The 22,182-nt window shown below is 49.4% G+C and overlaps 1 protein-coding gene across 1 annotated transcript in view; it reads right to left on the reverse strand.

Moving 5' to 3' along the window:
• Window positions 1–291: 291 nt before the first annotated feature.
• The window catches only part of SULT2B1 (sulfotransferase family 2B member 1), a 34,331-nt gene continuing 12,440 nt past the window's right edge, over window positions 292–22,182 (reverse strand). Inside the window, exons 2-7 of the mRNA XM_065899009.1 lie at window positions 14,001–14,140; window positions 8,076–8,284; window positions 5,679–5,805; window positions 5,366–5,460; window positions 2,537–2,717; window positions 292–518 (exon numbers count right to left, since the gene is read on the reverse strand). Coding sequence (XP_065755081.1) covers window positions 325–518; window positions 2,537–2,717; window positions 5,366–5,460; window positions 5,679–5,805; window positions 8,076–8,284; window positions 14,001–14,140 — 946 coding nt within the window. The 3' untranslated portion in view covers window positions 292–324. The remainder of the gene's footprint in view (window positions 519–2,536; window positions 2,718–5,365; window positions 5,461–5,678; window positions 5,806–8,075; window positions 8,285–14,000; window positions 14,141–22,182) is intronic.

Raw genomic sequence — 22,182 nt, forward strand, 5'->3', positions numbered from 1 at the left:
ATCACTCTGCTTCCCAAGGATCCAGGAGTCTGGGCCGCAGCACCCTGACCCTAGGGCGGTCAGGTGCCCAGTGCTGGCCTCCCTTCCCCAACCTTTGCCTCTGGGAGAGGCTTCTAAATCACCGACCCCACTGGCGCGCCAGGTGGGTTAGCGGACCTCGCCCTCCCCAGGCCTTGGGTGCCCTGCTCGGGTCCCCACCCCGGCCTCGGTGGCCGGCAGAGGCGCCCCGTCCGCCCTCGCACGCCCCCTGCCGCCCGCCTGCGGCACGCCACCTCCAAGGCGCATCGAGGAGCCGGGGCAGTAGCGATGCGTTTATTCTCAGGGTCACGGGTGGGGTGGCTCGGAGGCCTGGTCTGGGCTGGGACTCGGGTCGGGACTGGGGTCGGGGTCCGGACCGGAGTCCTCGGGGTCCACGTCCCAGGGGAAGGTCGGCAGCCCCCGCATCCGCTCGCGGTAGACTCGGTCGAAGGCTTCGCTCTGCGCCACCGTGAAGTGGTTCTTCCAGTCACCGCAGATCCCTGGAGGGAAGGGAGGGACGGCCGAGGTGAGGAGTATCCAGAGCATCGTCCCCCGCCCCCAAGATCCCAGCACCTTCTTTCCCACCTCCTGGCCTTTGCCTATGGCGTTCCCTTTGCAAGAAGCGCTGTCCTTCCCCCGGCCCCCTCCATCTCCATTTTTGCCCCTTTCCCTCCTGCGATGATGGCTGACACTTACTTACACTGGCCACCAGTCGCCTGGCCAGACCCCTGGGCGCCATTCTTAACCCCCTCCCTCCCTCAGCTTCCTCCTGCCCTACTCCTCCCTCCAGCAGACCTCCTACCTTCCTCCACCGACCTCTTAAATCTCTACCCAGAACATCCGCCTCCTCACCTAGCATTCCTGCACATCCTTCCCAGCCCCTGTATCACCTCCCCTGTGCCCTGTCCCTCACCTCCCTTGCTAGAACAGGGCTTCCTCTCTCCAGTGTTCCAACGCCTCCACTACCTTCAGTATTGCTCTGACACTGGGAACCAGTGCTTTCCCTGCACTTAGTGGGGAAAGGGCATGCTGACGATTTGCCAGGATTCACTCCTTAGCCCCTCACAGCAACCGAGAAGGTAAGGGGCATGACCTTGCTAGTTCTCTGTGCCCCGAGGTGAGCACTCAGATCCCTCAAGTTTCTTATAGCATGGGATAACCAGGGCCACTAGCCTTTACCTGGAATCCTGGGGCCAAAGTCATTTGGATCACAGTATTTTTTTTTTAACATCTTTATTGGAGTATAAATGCTTTACAATGTTGTGTTGGTTTCTGCTGTATAACAAAGTGAATCAGCTATACGTATACATGTATCCCCATATCCCCTCCCTCCCACCCTCCCTATCCCACCCCTCTAGGTGGTCACTAAGCACGGAACTGATCTCCCTGTGCGACGCAGCTGCTTCCCAGTAGCTATTTTACATTTGGTAGTGTATATATGTCCATGCCACTCTCTCACTTCGTCCCAGCTTACCCTTCCCCCTCCCTGTGGATCACAGTATTTTGAATTTTAACAAATATACCACATTACATGACACCCCTAGTGAGGTCTGGGGGGCTCCCTGTGGTGGGCTGAATAATGAGCTCCCACCAAGATGTCCACGACCTAACCCTTAGAACCTATGAATATGTGACCTGACACGGCAAAAGGGACTTCGCAGATGTGATTAAGTTAAAGATCTTGACGCTTAATGGCAAACATCCTTATAAGAGGATGCAGGAGGGTCAGCGTCAGAGAGTAGAAGATGTTTTTGAAGGTGGAGGAAGGGGCCATGAGCCAAGGGATGCAGGCGGGTCTGGAAACTGTAAAGGCCGGGAACCAATTCTCCCCTAGAGTCTCCAGAAAGAACACGGTACTGACACTTTAATTTTAGCCCAGTGAGGCTGATTTTGGACCTCTGACATCCAGAATGGTAAGGGAGTGAATGTGTGTGTGTGTGGTTTTCTTTTTAATCTTTTCTTTTTTTTTTTTTCTTTTTTTGGCTGCACTGTGTGAGATCTTAGTTCCCCAACCCCGGGGCCACGGCAGTGAGTCCTAACCACTGGACTGCCAGGAAATGCCCTGAATGTGTGTGGTTTTTTAAGGCACAAAGTTTGTGGTATTTGGTTCCAGCAGGAATAGAAAACTAATACACTCCCACCCTCAGCCTGTAATCCAACACTTGAATATTTCTGGGGTGAACTTTAATGCTAAGAAGGATTCACAAGGACTCCAGATAGCCTCATAGCGTTCAGAGCTGGCTATGGCAACGCCTTGATGCGTTTTCTTCCATGGGGAGCTCTCTGGGAGTGGTGGGTCTGAGACGGCAGGCACACCCGTAGCACCAGCTGTGTGCCAGGCCCCGTGCTAAGCCCTGTGTGTGGATTCATGGGTCCACAGTGACCCCATGAAGGCAGCTCTGTTGGAGCATCCCCATGTAACAGCTGGGGAAACAGGCCCAGAGAGGTTAAATAACTTGCCCAAGACACACAGCCAGTCAGTGGCCTAATGGGGCTTGGAACCCCAGAGTCCCCTCACCTTTCCGGAGGAAGGCACCGTGGCTCTGGTCCAGCAGGCTGGGGGGCAGCAGGGAGAAGTTGGACATGGTGTTGGCTTTCATGGCTTTGAAGGCCGAGTGCGCCACGACGGACTCCAGCGCTTCCTCGCCCAGCGGCCGGCCCAGGAACTGGCAGATGCGCTGCACGGAACTGTGGAGATCCTGGGGGCAGGGGAGGGGGGTCAGGGGATGAGTCAGCGGAGGGAGGGGAGCCCAGACCAGGAAGGAGCATCAGTCCCAGAGTTTATTTGCCTGACTCCCAACCCAGACCTGGAATCTGGGTGATTCTGCCTCTTTGCCTCAGTTTCCTCACCTCCAAGCCAAAGGGTTGGGCTATGGCCTCTGAAGGTTTTTGACAGTGTGGGGTTTTGGAGGGTTCTGTGGGTAGGAGGGAAGGGGTTGGCCTGGGTCAGAGGTCACAGCAGGGGGCAGAGGTCAGTCCAGCATCTTATGGAGAGTCACCCTCTTTCAGGTTTGAAACAGGTGTCTGTGCCCCAAACCTGCCCCCCACCCCAGGTCCCCATCCCAGAGCAGCCCCATCATTCACCCAGAGCCAGACTCCTGGCCCGACCTAACCTCCCCTTGCCCCTTCCCCCTGTTGCCCCTGTCAGTCAACAGCCCCGTCTCTCCTGCTTCAACTGTCTGCCATATCCCCTCCTCTGTGTCCCCACAGCCCCTAGCACTGGCCAGGCCTTGTCCTCTCCCTCTGGACCCTCGCCTCACCCTCCTCCCCGGCCTCTCTGCCTCCAGTCCCTCACACCCAGAGCTCACCCTGCCCCTCCCCTGTTCCCAGCCCTCCTGTGGCTTCCCAGGGTCCCAGTCCCCAGGCCTGGCTTTTAAGGACAGGCATGGCCTGGTCTTTCCTCTCCTTCCCTGTGCTTTCCTCCCTGCAGGCCTTGGCACGGGGCTGCCAGGAAAGCCCTGCACCACCCTTCTCCACCTGGTGAACTTACCCATCCAGATGCAGCTCAAGTATCACCTCCCTCATGACTGATGGTTCAAGCCACTGTGGATTAAGCACCTACTGTGTACCAATCTCTAGTCCAAGCCCCTCGTGTATTTTGCCAATCCTCCCAATAGCCTGGCAGAGGGGTATCATTACCCCCATCAGTAAATGGAGGCCCAGAGAGCGGAAGACACTTTCCAGGGTCACACAGCCAAGGAGGAGCTCAGATTTGAGTCCCCAAAGCCCACAATCCTCTCTTCTATCTCCCTGACTTCCCTGATACGCAGCGCCCGGCACAGTCAGCCTTCTGGTCAGTTCCACCGACCCCACGGCCCTGATTTTCCAGGTCATTCTTGGTTTCATAAGCCTCCATCCCTTTATCCTCTTGAACCACTGACGTGACCCAGAAATACTAACATGTTGGCAGTTCCTCACACTCAGGGGCAGCCCAGAAGCTCGGTCAGGCTGCGTGGCCCAGTTTTTGGTTCAGAGAACAAAGCTTGATGGAAAACACAGGGGAGGGGTGATGCCGAAATCTTTTCTAGATCTTTCCATCAAAAGAGATTTACCAGGGTGGAAAAAAAAAAGCCAAACCCATGGGGTCTGCAGTGAAGAGCTATGCGCCTCAGGCAGTTTCTCAACGCTCTCGAGGTTATAAGCCCCCACTTTCCTCCTCTATAAAATGGGAGCGATAATAATATTGGGGTGAACCATTTAAAATTACCATATTTTGCAGTTTGAGAGGCGGAAACATTGGCTGTTATGGTTATTATTAATCGATAGGCCCTTGCTCAGAACCTAATTACTCTTACTTTAGCACACTATACTAACACTTTGCTGTACCTTGTCAGACGGTTACAATATGCCAAAGCCAGGTACTGTGGTCCTTAATAACCCTCTGAGCCAGCATTTTCCACCCATTTTAAGGATGAGACCTCTGAGGCTCTGAGATTTTAAAGAGGATTTCAACGGCTTTTTGAACACCAAAATCCAGGCTCTTTCTGCTACACCAAGTACCAGCAAAAAGGAGGATACGAAAAATACATGAAATGCACACACAGGAAGAGAACGTGTCTGGGGCCCTTGGTGAAGGAACACGTATTGGAACCGCTTAGATTCCCAGCCTCTCAGAACAGATCTTTGTTAAGAACATAGAAGAGTTGGACACGTTCACTGTGGATTGGTCCATCTGGAAGCCCAGCGTCCTCCTTACAGCCGGGCAAAGTCGTAGTCATTCTGCATGGTCCCTTCTTCCAGGCAGCCCTTCCTGATTGCCCCAGCCAGAAGGCCTCTCTGTCCCAGGTGCCTGCCCCAGGGATGTTTGACGGGGTCCAGACAGGCTCCCCGTCTGCCTCCAAAGGCTGTCTCCTTCCACTGCTTCCCTCTGCCTTTCAGGTCACAACCATAGTGAAACCATCATCACTTCCCATGGGTCACAGTTTTGTATCGTCTCATTTAACCTATCACGTCCCCTGCTCAGAGGCCACCTGTAGCTCCCACCTACTCAGAGAAAAGCCAAAATCCTCACTGTGGGTCCCATCCCCTCTGTGCCTTCATTTCCCACCCTACCCCCTCTCAGCTCTGGCCACTCCAGCCTCTTTGCTCTCCTTGGAACACATCAATCACACTCTCACCTCAGGGCCTTTGCACTGGCTCTTCCCTCTGCCCGAAACACTTTTCCCCAGATAGCTCCATGGCTCTCCCCTGACCACCGTTCTGAAAATCGTGCCCACACACATTCCGAATCCTCCTTCCCCACTTGCCTTTTCTCCTTAGCTCTCTGCCATCTGGGAAGGGGAGCTGGAGGGCGTGAAGAAGGGAGGAGTGAGGGGGCGCTGGGTGGAGGTGCGGGAGGGGGAGTCACCTGCTGCAGCTCCTCGTAGGTGATAAACAAGAAGTTCTCTTTGCCCTGCATCCGAATCCAGCCCTTAATGTGGTCGAACCAGGAGCCGAACTGCACTGAGGGCAGAGAGACAGGCAGGGTGAGGGATGGGCAGCTGGGTCACCCCCCGCTGGGGCTCAGAGGGGCCCAACTAGCCCCACATGGCCCCAGGCTTTGGCCCCTTAGAGCTGTAGGCCTCCCTCCAAGCTCCCCATCCCTGCCTCTCCCCAGCTCCTTCTTATCCCTCCTCTGTCCACTAGGGGCTCCCCCCACCTCACTCTGCCCCAGTCCTCACCTTCGCCTTTGAGGAAGTTCTTCAGGAACTGGTCAGGCGTGCCAGGGTCCTTCAACTGCCTGGCGATCTTGGAGTAGTGATAGAGCGAGACCACCACGTCCCGGGGGTTCCGGCCCATGTAGATCACCTGTGTGTGGGTGTTGGGAAGAGGGGAGAAGATGTCAGACCCCGAGGTTTCGTGCCCTAGAGACCTCTCTCTCCTGATCCTGCAGCAGGATGGACTCAGGGTAGACTTCTCAAGGGACTTCCTAGCCAATGGGAGTTCAGATCAGTTCACCTCAATCCACAGGAGAGGAGAGCTCCCTCCAACCACATTCTAGGAAAAGAGAGGGACTGTTTCAAGACCAGGTGGAGGGACAGTTTGGCTTCAGGAAATAAAGAGTGGAGGAGGAAGGCCTGGGATTCAGGGTAGGGGAGATCATGGTGAGGGGTGTTGACCAAGAGAAGGACAGCCACTCTTCCTTCCCATTCCTGCAGAGGAGGCCCCAGCTTCCTCCCTTGCCTCCCAGCCTCCACACAGCCCCAGAGGGTCTTTCTGTACCCAGAGCTGACTGTGCCCTCCTCGGCTCTCCAGCGCCCCAGAGTGGAGTCCCAGACCCTGGGTCTGGCATTCAAGGCCCTGATGACCTGGTTCCAATCTGTTTACCGGCTTGATAGTCCACAACTAACCCCACTCCAGCCGCATCAGATCTGTCCTTCCCCAGGACCAAGGTCAGCCACCCAGGTGGTCAGCCATGGCTATGTGGCCAACCTCCAACAAAAACCCTGCATGCCGAGGTTCGGGTGAGCTTCCTTGGTGATACTCCGTGTGTGTTGTCACATGTCATTGCTGGAGGACTGAGCACTGTCCATGCAACTCCACTGGGAGAGAGATAACTTGAAGCTGGTGGCTGGTCTCACCCTCCCCCAGGCACCTCTTCCTTTCATCTTTTTTTTTTTTTTTTTTTTTGCCTCGCCACACGGCCTGTGGGATTTTAGTTCCCTGACTGGGGATTGAACCCGGGCCCTAGGCAGTGTGAGCACAAAGTCCTAACCACTGGACCGCCAGGGAATTCCCACCTCTTCCTTTCATTGACCTTAATCTCTATCCTTCCTCCGTGATAAGCTATAATCGTGAGTATAACGGCTTTGCTGAGTTCTGGGGTCCTTCTAGTGAATCACTGAGCCTGAAGGTGGTCTTGGGGACCCCTAGATTGCAATCTGATCTCTTCTCTGTCTATACTCACTTCCTTCCTTGGTGATCCAACCAGTCTCCTGGCTTTAATTTCTCTGTCTCTGTCTCTCTGTCTGTCTCTGTTTCTCTCTGTCTCTGTCTCTTTCCATATATATATATACACATCTCAATAGGTTGCAAATAGATGTGTCCAGCCCACATCTCTCCTGTCAAATCCAGATTTGTCTATCTCACTGCCCATTGGCATCCTCCACCTGGGTGTCGATGGGTCACAGCAGAGCCATCTTCCTCCCAAACCTCTCCTCCGCAACCTCTCCGTCTCAGTTCATGGCAGCTCCATCCTCCCAGTTGCTTAAACCAAACCCCCTGCAGTCACCCTTGACTCATCTGTTTCTCTCACACCTACATCCAACCTGCCAGCCACTCTTCCTGGTTCCATCTTCCAAATACACTCCACACCCAGCCCTTTCTCTTCACCTCCCTGTGGCCACCACCCTGTTTGCCTCCATTGTCACCTCCTCCCTGGCACCTGGCTTCTGCCCTCACCCTGATGGTCTGTTCCCTGACTTGCAGCCAGAGGGCGCCTGTGAAAACCTAAGTTGGACCCTGTTTCTCCTTGGCTCTGAGCCCTCCCCTGGCCCCTGTCTCAATCAGCGACAAGCAAACTCCCCACCGAAGTCCACACAGCCCTGCACATTTTGGTCCCTGTTACCTCTCCGACCTCATCTCTCTTCCTCTCCCCCTTGCTCACTTAGATGCAACCACACAGTCCTCCTTGCTGGACCTCAGGCATGCCACATCGACCCCAGGGCCTTTGCACCTGTTCGTGCCTCTGCCGGGAATGTTCTTCCCCCAGACCCCCGCTTTGGCTTCCTTCCCTCACCTCCCAGGTCTTTACTCAAACCACGCCTTCTTACTGAGGCCTCCTTTGACCACCCTATTCATAATTGCAAGCCCTACCCCTAACTCTAACCCCCACGTTCCCCTCCTTCTCGATGTGAACTGATCACCTTGGATGTATTCAATCTTTTCCTTATTTACTCCATCTATTCTTTGTCCCCTTTAGAATGTGGGCTCATAAGGCAGGTGTTCCTTGTGTGTGTATTTGCTGCTGTTCTAGATCAGGGCCGGGCACACAGTAGGTCCTCAATATATAGGTGCTGAGTTCATCAGTTAGTTATACTTTGCCCCACCAACACACACTCCCCTCCATCCTCCCACACCTTGGCCTTGGAGTTGAAGAAGGCCCTGGTGAAGAGCTGGATGGGGAGGTGAGAACTCATGAGGCGAGGGCTGGGCTGGTCGGGGAGGCTGAAGGCACCCATGATGGCCTCACACCAGGGCGACCGCTTCCAAATGGGCACTGAGCGGATCCAGGAGGGGTCCCCGTCCTTTAGGATTAAGCTGAGGATCTCAATCATCCAGTTTGTGCCTGTTGGAAGAATTGGGCAAATTAATCAGAGGTGGGGAGGGGTGAAGGGGGGATACAATCAAATTCATAATGGCTGCATTTATTGTACAATTTGCTACATATGTTTAATGCATGGATTCCTCACACAGCACAGAAGTTAGGATTGGTTATGTTTTTTTAAAATTGAAGTGTAGTTGATTTACAATCTTGTGTTAGTTTCAGGTGTACAGCAAAGTGATTCAGATATTATATATATATATCTTTTTCAGATTATTTTCCATTGTAGGTTATTACAAGATATTGAATATAGTTCCCTGAGCTATACAGTAGGTCCTTGTTGTTTATCTCTTTTATATAGAGTAGTGTGTATCTGTTCATCCCAAACTCCTAATTTATCCCTCCCTCTTCCCACTTAGGGTTGGTTATCTTTATTTTCAAAGCAGGAAATTGAAGCTCAAAGAAACAAAGTTGCTAACTAAGGCAGCAAAGCTTGGAAGTGGCAACTGTCCACCCAACCCCATTTCGTTTCTCTACCGGGAATATAACAGGACGACATTTTTCCAGCCTCCCCTGAAGCCACATGTGGGACCGTGTGACTGAGTTCTGGCCAAGGAAGCGCAGTGGCAGCCATGTGCAGCCATTTCCAGACCTGGCCCACAAACACCGGCCACGTGACACCTCCTCTCCACCCCCCCACCCCCACCCCCGCCCCCTGCTGGCTGAGTGCAGAGATGCCAGTGGAAACTGGGGCTCCTGGGGATGGCAGATCCATAAGATGGAAGGAGCCAGGATGCTGGAGACTGCATGGATTTCCCCCCCACTTCCCCCCATCTATCCAGCACTAGGTGGAATTTACAGGAATGAGAAATACATATCTTTTTTTTTTTGGCGGCGCCACGCAGCTTCTGGGATCTTAATTCCCCGACCAGGTATTGAGTCCGGGGCCTCGGCAGTGAAAGCATGGAGTCCTAACCACTGGACTGCCAGGGGATTCCCAAGAAATAAATTACAATTGGTCCAGCTTCTGAGATTCTGAAGCACTCCATTAATACATAGAGGAAGCTGGAACTGAATTCAGGTGGCTAGACTTAAAATCTCAGCTCTTTTCACTGCCCTTTCATGGGAGTAAGCCCTTGATTTCTTAAGGGAGCCACAAACGTCACATAGTAGGAAGGGATCGCATCCATGACCCAGTTCACAGGTCTGGATTCCAGGAGATTACAGGTAGGTCAGATGAGAAATAATCGTAATGTGAACAATCACCTGGCATTAGTATTATATTGTCCTGGATTCTAAGGACTACCCCGTGCCAGTTCCCAGTGTATTGCCTCTCAGCTCCAAATGCACTCCTGGTTGCCCTGCTTTGTGCCATTGGAGCTGTGTAAGCGGATCTCCTTTGCCACCTAGCGCAATGTGAAGCTTTGTCAGTAGAGGGCGCAGAGGAACCCCGCAGAAGGATGGGGTTTCTCTTCCTGGTTCTCCTGGGCTTCTCCCAGCCAGCTCTTGTGATGGACAGCGGCCAGCAGTGCAGTAGACCCCAGTGACACTTACTCCCCCTCACCCCGCCCCGCATCCCAAAGCAAATTTCCTTGGGTGCTCTCTGCTTCAGTCCTAGAGGGAGGGGCTTCGCCCCCTATTGGCTCTTCCTGTATTGTTTAGGGTTCTCTTTACCCCTTGGTGTTTTAATCCCCTGTTACCACTTAATAATTCTGTTTTTGTGGGTATGTGGCAAAAGATACCTAACATGAAATTTACCAATTTAACCATTTTTAAGAGTACGGTCCTGAGGCATTAAGTACATTCACATTGTTGTGCAAACATCGCTACTACCGTCTATCACCAAAGCTGTTTCAAACAAAGCCTGCTGTTTGGGGAACAGATTTCCACAACTTCTGTGGAGGGAAATTTGGCTATATTCATCAAAATTGCAAACGCACAGAGGCTCTGACCAAGCAATTCCATATCTAGGAATTTGTTCTACAGATAAACGCATACGTGTGCAAATGACACTTGCACAAGATGTGGCACTGTGTGTAAAGTTTATATGGTGTATAAATGCAAAAGACTGGGGACTTCCCTGGTAGTGCAGTGCTTAAGAATCCGCCTGTCAATGCAGGGGACATGAGTTCGAGCCCTGGTCCGGGAAGATCCCACATGCTGCGGAGCGACTAAGCCCCCACAGCTACTGAAGCCCGTGTGCCTAGAGCCCCTGCTCTGCAACAAGAGAAGCCACCACAATGAGAAGCACGTGCACTGCAGTGAAGAGTAGCCCCCGTTCACCCCAACTAGAGAAAGCCCAGCCCGCGTGCAGCAAGGAAGACCCCAACGCAGCCAAAAATAAATAAGTACATTTAAAAAAATAAGTAAATGCAAAAGATTGGAAACCAGGAAAAGCTAATCAGTAAGGAACTAGTTAAACAAGAATTCTTGTACATCTAATGTTATGCAATACCATGGAACTGTAAGAAAAACCAAAAACCAGGAAGCTCTTTGTTTACAGTTCTAAGATGGGATGATATCAAAATACAAGGAAAAAGAAGGCACAACCATAAAACAAAACAAAACAAAAACATGAGGCAAAATGGCGTGTATCGTGTTAACTTCTGTGGGAAAAAAGTTAAAAAAAATTATGTACACTTTTTTTTTGTACATGCAAATTCTGGAAAGATACACAGAGACTACTGGTGACTGTGGGAGAAGAGAGATATTACAGGGTAAACTTTTTGTACCTCTTGAATTTTGAACTATGAATGCATTACTTTCTAAGAGAGAAATTAAGATATTTTAAACTTTAAAAAATAGCTAGAATAACTGGACAACCATATGCAAACAAAGAACCTTGATCTATACCTCATACCACACATAAAAATTATCTTAAAATAGATCATAAACTTTAGTGTAAAATCTAAAACTGTAAAGCTTCTAGAAGAAAACATAAAGGCCATCTTTATGCCTTTGGTTTAGGAAAAGATTTCATAGCTGTGACATCAAAAGTCTGATCCATTAAAGAAAAAATTGACAATTGAAGCTCATCAAAATTTAAACTTTTGCTCTGAGAAGACACTGAAAAGAAAATGAAAAGACAAGCCACAGACTCGGAGAAAATATTTGCAAAAGGCATATCTGATAAAGGATGTGTACTCAGATTATATAAAGAACTCTCAAAACTCAATAATTAGAAATAAAACAACCCAGTTAAAAAGAGCAAAAAAAAAAAAAAAGTGGAATAGACACATTACCAAGAAAGATAGTGATGGCTAGTAAGCCCCTGAAAAGATGCTCAACATCATTAGCCACTAGAGACATGCAAATTCGAACCACAATGAGATACTAGAACACATCTGTTAGAATGACTTTTTTAAAAACTTGACAATATCAAGTGCTGACAAGGAAGCGGAGCATCTGGAACCCACCTATGTTGCTGGAGAGAATGCAAGATGGTAAACCAGCTTGCCCAAAAGTGCAAGATGGTTTCCACTATGGAAACCAGTTTGACAGTTTCTCATAAAGTTAAGCATACATAATTCCCATAAACTCAGCAATCCCACTTCTAAGTATTTACCCAAGATAAACGAAAACGTATTTCCATGCAGAAACTTGTACACAAAGCTTCATAGCAGCTGTATTCATACTCATCCCAAACTGGAAAAAAACCCAAGTGTCCTTCAACAGATGAATAGATAAACCCACCGTGGTCCATCCAGCTGATGGAATACTCCTCAGTAATAAAAAAATACAACTTGGATGGATCTAAAATGCGTTACGCTGAGTGAAAGAAGTCAGTCTCAAAAGCTACACAGGGTACAATTCCATGTATATGACATTTTGGAAAAGCCAAAACTATTGGGGCCACAAACAGATCAATGGTTGCCCGGGGCTGGGTTGAAGAAGGAGCTGACCACAAAAGGGCGTGGAGGGTTTTTTTGTTTGTTTTAGGTGGGTGATGGAAATGTTCTATATCTTTTTTTTTGGCCATGCCACACGGCTTGCAGGATCCTAGTTCCCGCACCAGGGACTGAACCCAGGCGTCCTGAAGTGGAAGTGCCAAGTCCTAACCACTGGACCACTAGGGAAGTCCCTGAACTGCTCTGTATCTTGATTGTGGTGTATCTTGTATATGTCTCTCAAAACTCACAGAACTCCAAGAGAAATGAAAACACGTCCGCAGACAGATTTGTATATCAATGTTCCTTCAAGCATTATTCAAAGAGTCAAAGAGTGAATACAACCCAACTGATTGTTTATCAACTGATAAATGAATAAGCAGAATATAGTATAACCATATCGTGGAATATTATTTGGCCATAAAAAGGAATGAAGCACTGACAACAACTTGGATGAACCTCAAAAGCATTACTCTAAGTGAAAGATACCAGACACAAAAGACCGTGTATTGTATCATTCCATTTATCTGAAACGTCCAGAACGGGCAAATCCGTACAGTGAGAAAGCAGATACCTAAGGCTTAGGGATGTGGATGTGCGGATTGGGCGGTGATGGCTAATGGGTACGGAGTTTCTTGTTAGGGGTGATGAAAATGTTCTAAAGTTGACTGTAGTGATGGTTGCACAACTTGGTTGAATATACTACAGCCATAGATTTTTACACTTTCAAATAGGTGAATTGTATGGTATGTGAATTATTTTTTTTTAATGTTACCAAAAAGCAAAAAAACCCTCATCGAACTCTATGCTGGAAAAGGTGAATATAATATTTGGAAAAATTTCAAAAATATTTTGAAAAACATTAAGAAGGCAGCTCCAACATTTTAGAGAAGAACTCCCCCACCCCCTGCCACCGGGCCTCTCCTGTCACTCCCTCCACCGCAGTCCCACTGACCTTCTCTTGCTTCCTCAAACTCACCGAGCCACCTCCCACCTCAGGGCCTTTGCACATGCTGTCCCTCTGTCTAGGATACCCTTTCCCACTCAAACCGCTCTGCAGATTCCAACTCTCTGCAGGAACATCTTCTCCCCAGGAAGCCTGCCCTGATCCCGCAGACCTTCTTATTACCTACACTTAATGCTCTCTTCACCTTTCCTTGGGGGGGAGGGGGCCCACCCTAACCCTAATTAGATGGTAATATAGGCGACTGCATGTTTAAATGAAGCCTGTATCTCCCAACAAATGTCTCCTTTGTTCAGAGCTGTGTCTCTGCACGTGGTAGACAAACAGTAAGTAGCATTTCAGTAACCGAATGGAGAAAATTAAGATCTTTCTTTCCTTCCTTCCTTCCCTCCTTCCTTCCTTCCTGAAATATTTATTGACTAAGTTCCAGGCATTGTTTTAGGTTCAAAGAACACAGCCGCGATCAAGACAAACCGGAATATCTGCACTCACTGAGCCATGTTCTAATGAGGAAACCACACTAAATCAACAAATGAAAATATGATATAGTGGCCGTCAGTGCAGAAAAATACGAGTGGCGTTAAGGGATAGAGAGGGACAGGATGGGGACGCTATTTTAGCCAGGGAGGTCCGGGAAGGCCTCCCAGTGGGTGTGAGAGCCAGCCTGGTGGAAAGGAGGGAGCGAGGCACACAGGGATCTGGGGGAAGGGTGCCCCCTGGCGGAGGGACCTGCCAGTGCAAAGGCCAAGCTCACTTCGGTTCTGAATGGACCAAGGCGTCCCCCATCCGCCCTACCCCCTCCCTCTTTCCTCTTCCATTCTCCTTAGTGTACCCTTCTCATCACCCACAACACTCTCCGTAGCACCCCTTGCCCCGGCCCAGCGGGTACCTGACTTGGGGTAGGTGATGATGAAGATGTCATCGTCCTGCACTTCCGAGTTCTCTGCGATGCTGATGCTCTCAGGTGAGTAGATGCCGACGGGGAAGAGGATGCCTTTATACCTGAAGTATTCGCCTGACAAATTCTGGCTGTAGGAGGGTGGGGGAGAGACACCTTAAGGACCGGGAAGGAGGCGAGGACAGGTGTCACCCCTGGGAGAGTGGGGGGCCAGGGGCCTGCTTTTTTTTTTTTTTAAGGTCGGCTGCAGGCGGGATCTTAGTTCTCCGACCAGGGATCGATCCCGTGCCTCCTGCAGTGGAAGCGCGGAGTCTTACCCACTGGACCGCCAGGGAAGTCCCACGGGGCCAGCATTTGAGTGTCCTTCGAGGTCCCAGGAGCCTGCACAAGGGTCCAGCTTTACAGCTGAGGCCTCCAGGACAGATGGCGGCAGAAAGTGGCGGAGGGATCTTGGGGCAGGTGACGGAGGGCGAGCAAGGAGATGGGCGAGGTGCACCCCGCTCGCTGGTGGAACACTGGCAAGGAATTTTCTCTGCGCCCTTTTCCTCATCTGCAAAGTGAGGATGGTTTACTAACACCCCATAACAATCCTATGAGGTGACAATGATTATTATCCCCATTTTCTGGATGAAGGAAGCGAGGCACAGAGAGGTTGAGTGACTTGCCCAAAGCCACACAGCTGGCGGGACAAGCAGCGCTTCACCTCTGCAAAGTGGGACTAAGTGCTTTCCACATGTTTACTCTTCACCCCAACCCTCCAGAAAGGCACCAGCCCCCATTTTACAAACATAGGCCAAAGAGTCAGGTGCCCTGCCCATTCCTAAGCGGCCACAGAGCGGCAGGGCCACCTGCGAAAACCAGGTGTGGAGTCCCTGGGAAGCTGGGGCAGTCTTAAGCTTCAAGCCCCTCACTCAAGCTGCTTTTCCCAAAACCCTGCAATGTTCACACAACCATACAAAGAAGTACAGTTTTCCAAAGTGAGATGTATTGAGAACAATCCGTTTAATTCGATCACTCTTGCCTTTGCAGCCTCCCTCGAGATCTCCTGACCCTGGCGTGGGAGAGCAATAGGTGTTTTGGGGACCTGGCTAAGGTAAAGCTGAGTTGGGAATACATTTCATTGGACTTTCCTGGGATATTTACAAGGTTTGCGGTCATGTCTGTGTGTAGTTATGGGATGGCGAGCTGGCTGGGTGCAGGATTTGCTTCCGGGACACTAGTTGGGCGCAAGTAATGACAGGAAGGCTGGGGACACGGAAGTCGGATCACGCTATCACATGCCCAGGGGCGCTTGGCACCAAAAGTATGGGGTGGAGGAGGAGACTCAGGTTTGAAGCCAGAAGCCGGTGTGTTATTTTTCTGGAATATTTGGAGTGTTTGCCAGCTTTCAGAATGAGACAAGTCACTGTAATTTCTTTTCTTGTTCTAAACAAACATTCCTCCTTCCTAATGTTGCAGTCACACGTACTGATTCTTTCTTTCCTTTTTTAAAAAAAATATTTATTTATTTTTCTGGCCGCGCCAGATGACTTGTGGGATCCTAGTTCCCAGACCAGGGATTGAACACGGGCCCCCTGCAGTGGAAGCGCAGAGTCCTAATCACTGGACCGCCAAGGAATGCCCCTGGTTCTTTTCCTTAAGGGGAATCCCTTCAAAACAGTATAAGCTTCAGGCCCCATGAAACACGGATTTGCCCATTCTTAGCCGTTACTCGGTGCTAATTTCCACTTGCGGTCCTTTCTGGTACGCTTAGGACAATACATCGAACTGGGGGAAAAATTATGCGTGTAAGTGGGTTATACTGTCTGTGGATTTCATTTCAGGATAGTGAAGAGGATTTATAGATATTGTGAGGATTTATAAAGAGGGCTAGGGTCCAACCACACAGGTAAAACTCAGAAACAAAACGTTGAACAGAGGATGAAGGACACAAGAGAGTCTAGATGATATGATTCGAATTAGGGGAAGTTCAAACACAGGGACAAATCACCTATGATGTTAGAAGGCAGGAAGATGCTTACCCCTGGGAAGTGGGGGCAGATGGGGGCGGAGCTGGTTACAAGGCGTGCCCTCTGCAAAATTCCTTGGGCAATTGACTGAAGCTCTGTTCACAGCACTTGTGTTTTACTTTAATAAAACTTGCAAAGCACATATGATCACCTTATCTTTGATAAAGGAGGCAAGAATATACAATGGAGAAAAGACAGCCTCTTCAATAAGTCGTGCTGGGAAAACTGGACAGCTAGCTACATGTAAAAGAATGAAATTAGAACACTCCCTAACACCATACACAAAAATAAACTCTAAATGGATTAGAGACCTAAATGTAAGACTGGACACTATAAAACTCTTAGAGGAAAACATAGGAAGAATACTCTATGACATAAATCACAGCGAGATCCTTTTTGACCCACCTCCTAGAGAAATGGAAATAAAAACAAAAATAAACAAATGGGACCTAATGAAACTTCAAAGCTTTTGCACAGCAAAGGAAACCATAAACAAGACGAAAAGACAACCGTCAGAATGGGAGAAAATATTTGCAAATGAAGCAACTGTCGAAGGATTAATCTCCAAAATTTACAAGCAGCTCATGCAGCTCAATATCAGAAAACCAAACAACCCAATCCAAAAATGGGCAGAAGACCTAAATAGACATTTGTCCAAAGAAGATATACAGAATGCCAACAAACACATGAAAGAATGCTCAACATCATTAATCATTAGAGAAATGCAAATCAAAACTACAATGAGATATCATCTCACACCAGTCAGAATGGCCATCATCAAAAAATCTACAAACAATAAATGCTGGAGAGGGTGTGGAGAAAAGGGAACCCTCTTGCACTGTTGGTGGGAATGTAAATTGATACAGCCACTATGGAGAACAGTATGGAGGTTTCTTAAAAAACTAAAAATAGAAATACCATAGGTCCCAGCAATCCCACTACTGAGCATACACCCTGAGAAAACCATAATTCAAAAAGAGTCATGTACCACAATGTTCATTGCAGCTCTATTTACAATAGCCAGGACAGGGAAACAACCTAAGTGTCCACTGACAGATGAATGGATAAAGAAGATGTGGCACATATATACAATGGAATATTACTCAGCCATAAAAAGAAACGAAATTGAGTTATTTGTAGTGAGGTGGATGGACCTAGAGTCTGTCATACAGAATGAAGTAAGTCAGAAAGAGAAAAACAAATACTGTGTGCTAACACATATATATGGAATCTAAAAAAAAAAAAAAGGTCATGAAGAACCTAGGGGCAGGAAGGGAATAAAGATGCAGACCTACTAGAGAATGGACTTGAGGACACAGGGAGAGGGAAGGGTAAGCTGGGACAAAGTGAGAGAGTGGCATAGATATATATACACCACCAAATGTAAAGTAGATAGTTAGTGGGAAGCACAGGGAGATCAGCTCAGTGCTTTGTGACCACCTAGAGGGGTGGGATGGGGAGGGTGGGAGGGAGGGAGACACAAGAGGGAAGAGATATGGGGATATATGTATATGTATAGCTGATTCACTTTGTTATAAAGCATAAACTAAAACACCATTGTAAAGCAATTATACTCCAGTAAAGATGTTAAAAAAAAAAACTCGCAATGAATGAATAAAACATTAAAGGGAAAAAATTACGCTTCCCACTAAAACAACTGTTTTTAATAAAAATGAGGCGAGGGAAAAAAAAATGGAGACGAGGTGCTGGGCCCAGTGAAGGTGAAACCCCAGCTGTCTTGCACAGGCCTTTTCTGTTAGCTTTCCCTCGTGCGCCCAGTTGACAGATGAGGAAACTGAGGCCCATTGAAGGCTCAGGGATCTCCCAGTGTCTTTCCTGAAGGCCTCCACCAGCTTCAGAGATTTGAGGGATGGGGAATTTCTCCAAGGCTTGGCGCCAGGCTCAGGCTTGCAGGAGAAGGACAAAAGCTAGAGAATTGTTTCCTCTGCCTGGAGTCAAAGGAGGGCTCTGGGGAGCCCAGGTAAGGCTCAGCCCAGCCAGGGTTTCCAAAGGGCAGTGTCCCAAGGTGGGGCCGGGGGGAGGCTACGGAGGAAGCTGGCATGTGGGCTAGGGTCTGTTGGAAAAGGCCCCCTTTGTTCCTGGCTGGGGGATGTTCCCGAGGGGACCAGGAAGGAAGGGCTGGTCACCTCAGAGGGATGGTGGCAGGGGCTTTGCAGGCCCTGTTTCTAAGTAACCTAAGTAGGACAGATGTGAGAAAGGTTGTGTTTCTGGAGCTGGATATTGCAGGCTCAGAGTCCGGCTTTGGCACTCTCTAGCCAAGCTGAGGCCTGGGGCTTAATCTCTCTAGGCCTCAGTTTCCTCAACTGTAAAATAGGGATAGGAGAAGTAGCATGGTGTCTTGGTTAACGGCATAAACCCTGGAGCCAGAATACATGAGTCTGAATCCTACCTCTCTCCAGTCATGTGGCTGTGGGCAAGTCATTCATCCTCTCCGTGCTTCAGTCCTTTCATCCATAAAATGGGGATAATAAGTAAACATTACCTCATAGGATGGTCGTGAGCATGTAAAAAGTGCTTAGAACTGGGCCTGACATAGGAATATACACTATATAAATGTTTCTTAATTTTTAAAAAATAGAGATAGTGGGAGGGTTTAATGCACCCATAGAAATAAAAATGATTAAAATAGAGCCTGGCTTGTGGTCTGCATTCGATAAATCCAGGCTAAAATTATTGTTATTATTATACTTAGTAAGAGAGGTAACACCGGGCATCGTGTGAGCCCAGAGGAGGGGCTGCTTGGCACCGCCTTTGGCACACAGTAGGCCCTCAGCTTATTGAAATTACTTTATTGCTCAGTGATGTCATAGGTTGAGCGCAGGCAGCAGAATTAGTGATGTCACTAGTTGCCAGGCGGATTTAGGCCAGTGGGCGGGGCTGTGAGGCCATCAGTCACTAGGCAGATTAGCTGCTAAGTGCCTGGGTCTTGGCTCTGGTGGGTCACATGTGCTCTCTCTGTGCCCTGGGCAGCAGATCTCACCTCTTTGAGCCTCAATTTCCTCTTCTGACACATGAAGATAACAGTAATCTCAACCTCAAGGTTTTAATCCTACCTAAAGATTAAAAGGGATAATATACATTAAGCCCCTGGCTCCTAATAAATGCTCAGGACACTGAAGCTCCCTTTAGCGTGCGGTGCTATTTTTGTCTTTGATCTCACCAACAGCTCCTTGAAGGAGAAGTGTCCTCCCCCTTTCCGGAGAGGAAAATGGGGTTGCCAACCAGGAAAAGATACTGTGCCCTTCCGGAGTCCCCGAAATAGTCACTGAACGCATACATGAATAAATACGAGGGTGTCCCGCCATCCCCCTCAGCACTTACACTCTCCAAATTGGGGGTCCAGGGTGGAGACCAGGGCGGAATCCACAGTGCCAGCACATTGTTGGTGTCCAACCAGTATTTGACTGACTGAATGAACGTGTGAATGAATGAATGCGTGGTTGAATGAATGTGTGAATGAATGACTGTGTGATTGAACGAATGTGTAAATAAATGAATGTGTGATGAACGAACGTTTGAATGCATAAATGGGCGAATGAATGAAGGGGGTTACCAGGAAAAAAGTTTAGGAAACTCAAAGAGCACTTGTTACCTCCTATCACCTGCCTCCGTGGTTCTCAGCCCCCGGGCATTTTAGAATCCCCTCTGGGGACTTTAGAAACTTCCAAAGCCTGGCCTCATTCCAGGTCAACAGTGTCCAGACCTTACCATGCGCCCTCTGGGCCCAGAACAACTATTTGCTCAGTAAATGACTGAGCATCAACGTTTAATAAATAATCGAGACGTGACTGGGGGAGAGCTGGGATCTCCCTGCATGTTATGAGGCGACAGGTGAGAAAATGGAGGTTGAGGGAGGGGAAGCGATTTGGCCAAGGCCATGCGGCAAGTACGGAGCAGAGCTGAGATTTGAACCGAAGACAGTTCTGTTCCAGGCCCTTCTTCCCCACGTCCCCCCACTCCAGTCAAAGCCCCCCAAGGCACTGAGCACTATTCCAGCCTCTGGCCTTGCATCAGCTGTTCCTCCTGCCAGGAGGCTGGAGAGGGGGGGCCCCACCTGGATTCCTGCTTGGCTGAATCTCACTGTGTGTCCCCAAACAGGTGCTGTGTGTCTTCTCTCCCCACCTTGTAAATTAAATCTGGCCCTGGGGTGACCTTTCCTCTCCTTGGGCTCCGAGCCTATTCTTTTCCCATGCCAGGTCCAGGGCCTGGCACGCAGCTATTGCTTGGTTGGAGCAGAGGAATGAAGGTGACAGCTGGGCTGGGGCAGAGACCAGCCGCAGGAGGAACAGCGGACAGAGCTACAGCCCACAGGACGGGCAATGGGCCAAGGACGTACTCAGCCTCCTCGAAGGGGCCTGGCCTGCCCTGCTAGGGAGACCCCAGGACATGAAACTCTAAGAATGGCCCAACCTGGCGATCCTCCTTCCTCCCATCCCCCCGCCCCCCAGTCCACCAGGCCTTAGCTCTTCTTCTCTGTCCCCACTACCCCTGTCCAGCTCAGGTCTCCTCCTCGCCCGCCTGGACCCTCAACACAGCCTCCTCCAGAGTCTCTTGGCCTCCAGTTTCTCCTTCCTGTTCATCCCCCACGTGGCCCAGAGCTCAAGGCCCTCCATAGCCTGGGCGGGGGTGGGGGGGGCGTTCTGTCTGGATTGCCAACATATCAAAACACGGAGGGACTCCATCAATATTTATGAAGAAATACAAATAACACTCACAGTGCCCCCTGGCCCGACACTCCTCACTACATTATGTGCCTTAGTTCGTTTATTTCCTCAACAACTCTAGGAGGCCACCCGCTATAGTATTTCTATCCCCGCGTTACAAATGAGGAAGTAGAGGCACAGAGAGGCAAAGTCACTTGGCTAACATCACACAGCGGCAGATGGCAGAGCTGGGCTTTGAACCCACCCAGTGCCATGGGGTAGCGCCTCGCCAATCGTAATACAGTTGTCCTCAGGTGTGCTCATTCTGGGCAGGGGCTCTGGGGTCTTGGGGGTGGGGGGCGGTCAGGAAGACCTAGGTTTGACCTCAGGCAGCTTACATGACCTTTCTGAGTCTCAGTGTCCACCTCCTTCCCCTTGGTCACAGGAATATTTAACTCCTAGGCGTATGTTATAATTATTATCATTATATTGTATTATATTCGATATTGTATATCAATAGACCTCAATGAAATATCTTAAGATAAGCACGGATTTTAAAGCAGAGTTTCTTCTTCTCCTGGGAGTTCACCCAAGAGAAACAAAAACTCTTTTTCACACCAACGTCTGTACTCGCATGTTTATAGCTGCCCTATTCATAATCGCCAGAAACTGGGAGCAACGCAAATGTCCATCAACAGGTGAGTGGATAAACAGTGGTACATGTACACCACACAGTACTACTCAGCAAGGACAAGAAGCAAATCTCTGACACTCACCACCGCACAGATGGGTCCCAAAGGCATTGGGTGGAGTGAAGGAAAACAGACTCAGGAGATCGCCGTCTGTACAATTCCATTTAATGACTGTGGTGGGTGGAATGATGACCACCCCCCAAAGAGGTCCATGTCTCAGTCTCCAGAAACTGTGAATATGATCCATTGCACCAGAAAAGGGATTTTGCTGCTGTGATTATGTTCAGGTTTTGAGATGGGGAGAGAATTCAGTGGGCCCTAAATGTAATCACAAGGGTCCTTGTAAAAGGGAGACAGGAGGGTTAGAATCAGAGAGAGAAGATATAATAATGGAAGCAGAGGTCAGAGAGGAGAGAGATCGGAAGAGGCTATGCAGCTGGCTTTGAAGAGATAGAGGAAGGGGCCACGGGCCAAAGGATGCAGGGCCTCTAGGAGCTGGAAAAATGCACAGAAGGGAACGGGAGGAGTGCCACCCTGATAACACTTTGATTTTGGCCCAGCAACACTGATTTCAGACTTCCGACCTCCAGAAATGTATGAGCACAGATTTGTATTGCATTAAGCCGCTCAGTATGTGGTCATTTACTGCAGCAGCAATAGGAAACTAATATGTCATTTCTGACAAAAGACAAAAGTATATGGACGGGGAATAGATCAGTAGCTGTGGGGATGAGGGGTGGGAGGGGAGAGGGCAGCTAGGGATGGGGGAGGGTGTGACTACAAAGGGCTGATGGTGCAGTTTTATATT

The sequence above is a fragment of the Phocoena phocoena genome, chromosome 20, assembly GCF_963924675.1.
Source record: "Phocoena phocoena chromosome 20, mPhoPho1.1, whole genome shotgun sequence".
In the NCBI taxonomy this organism is placed as follows: Eukaryota; Metazoa; Chordata; class Mammalia; order Artiodactyla; family Phocoenidae; genus Phocoena; species Phocoena phocoena.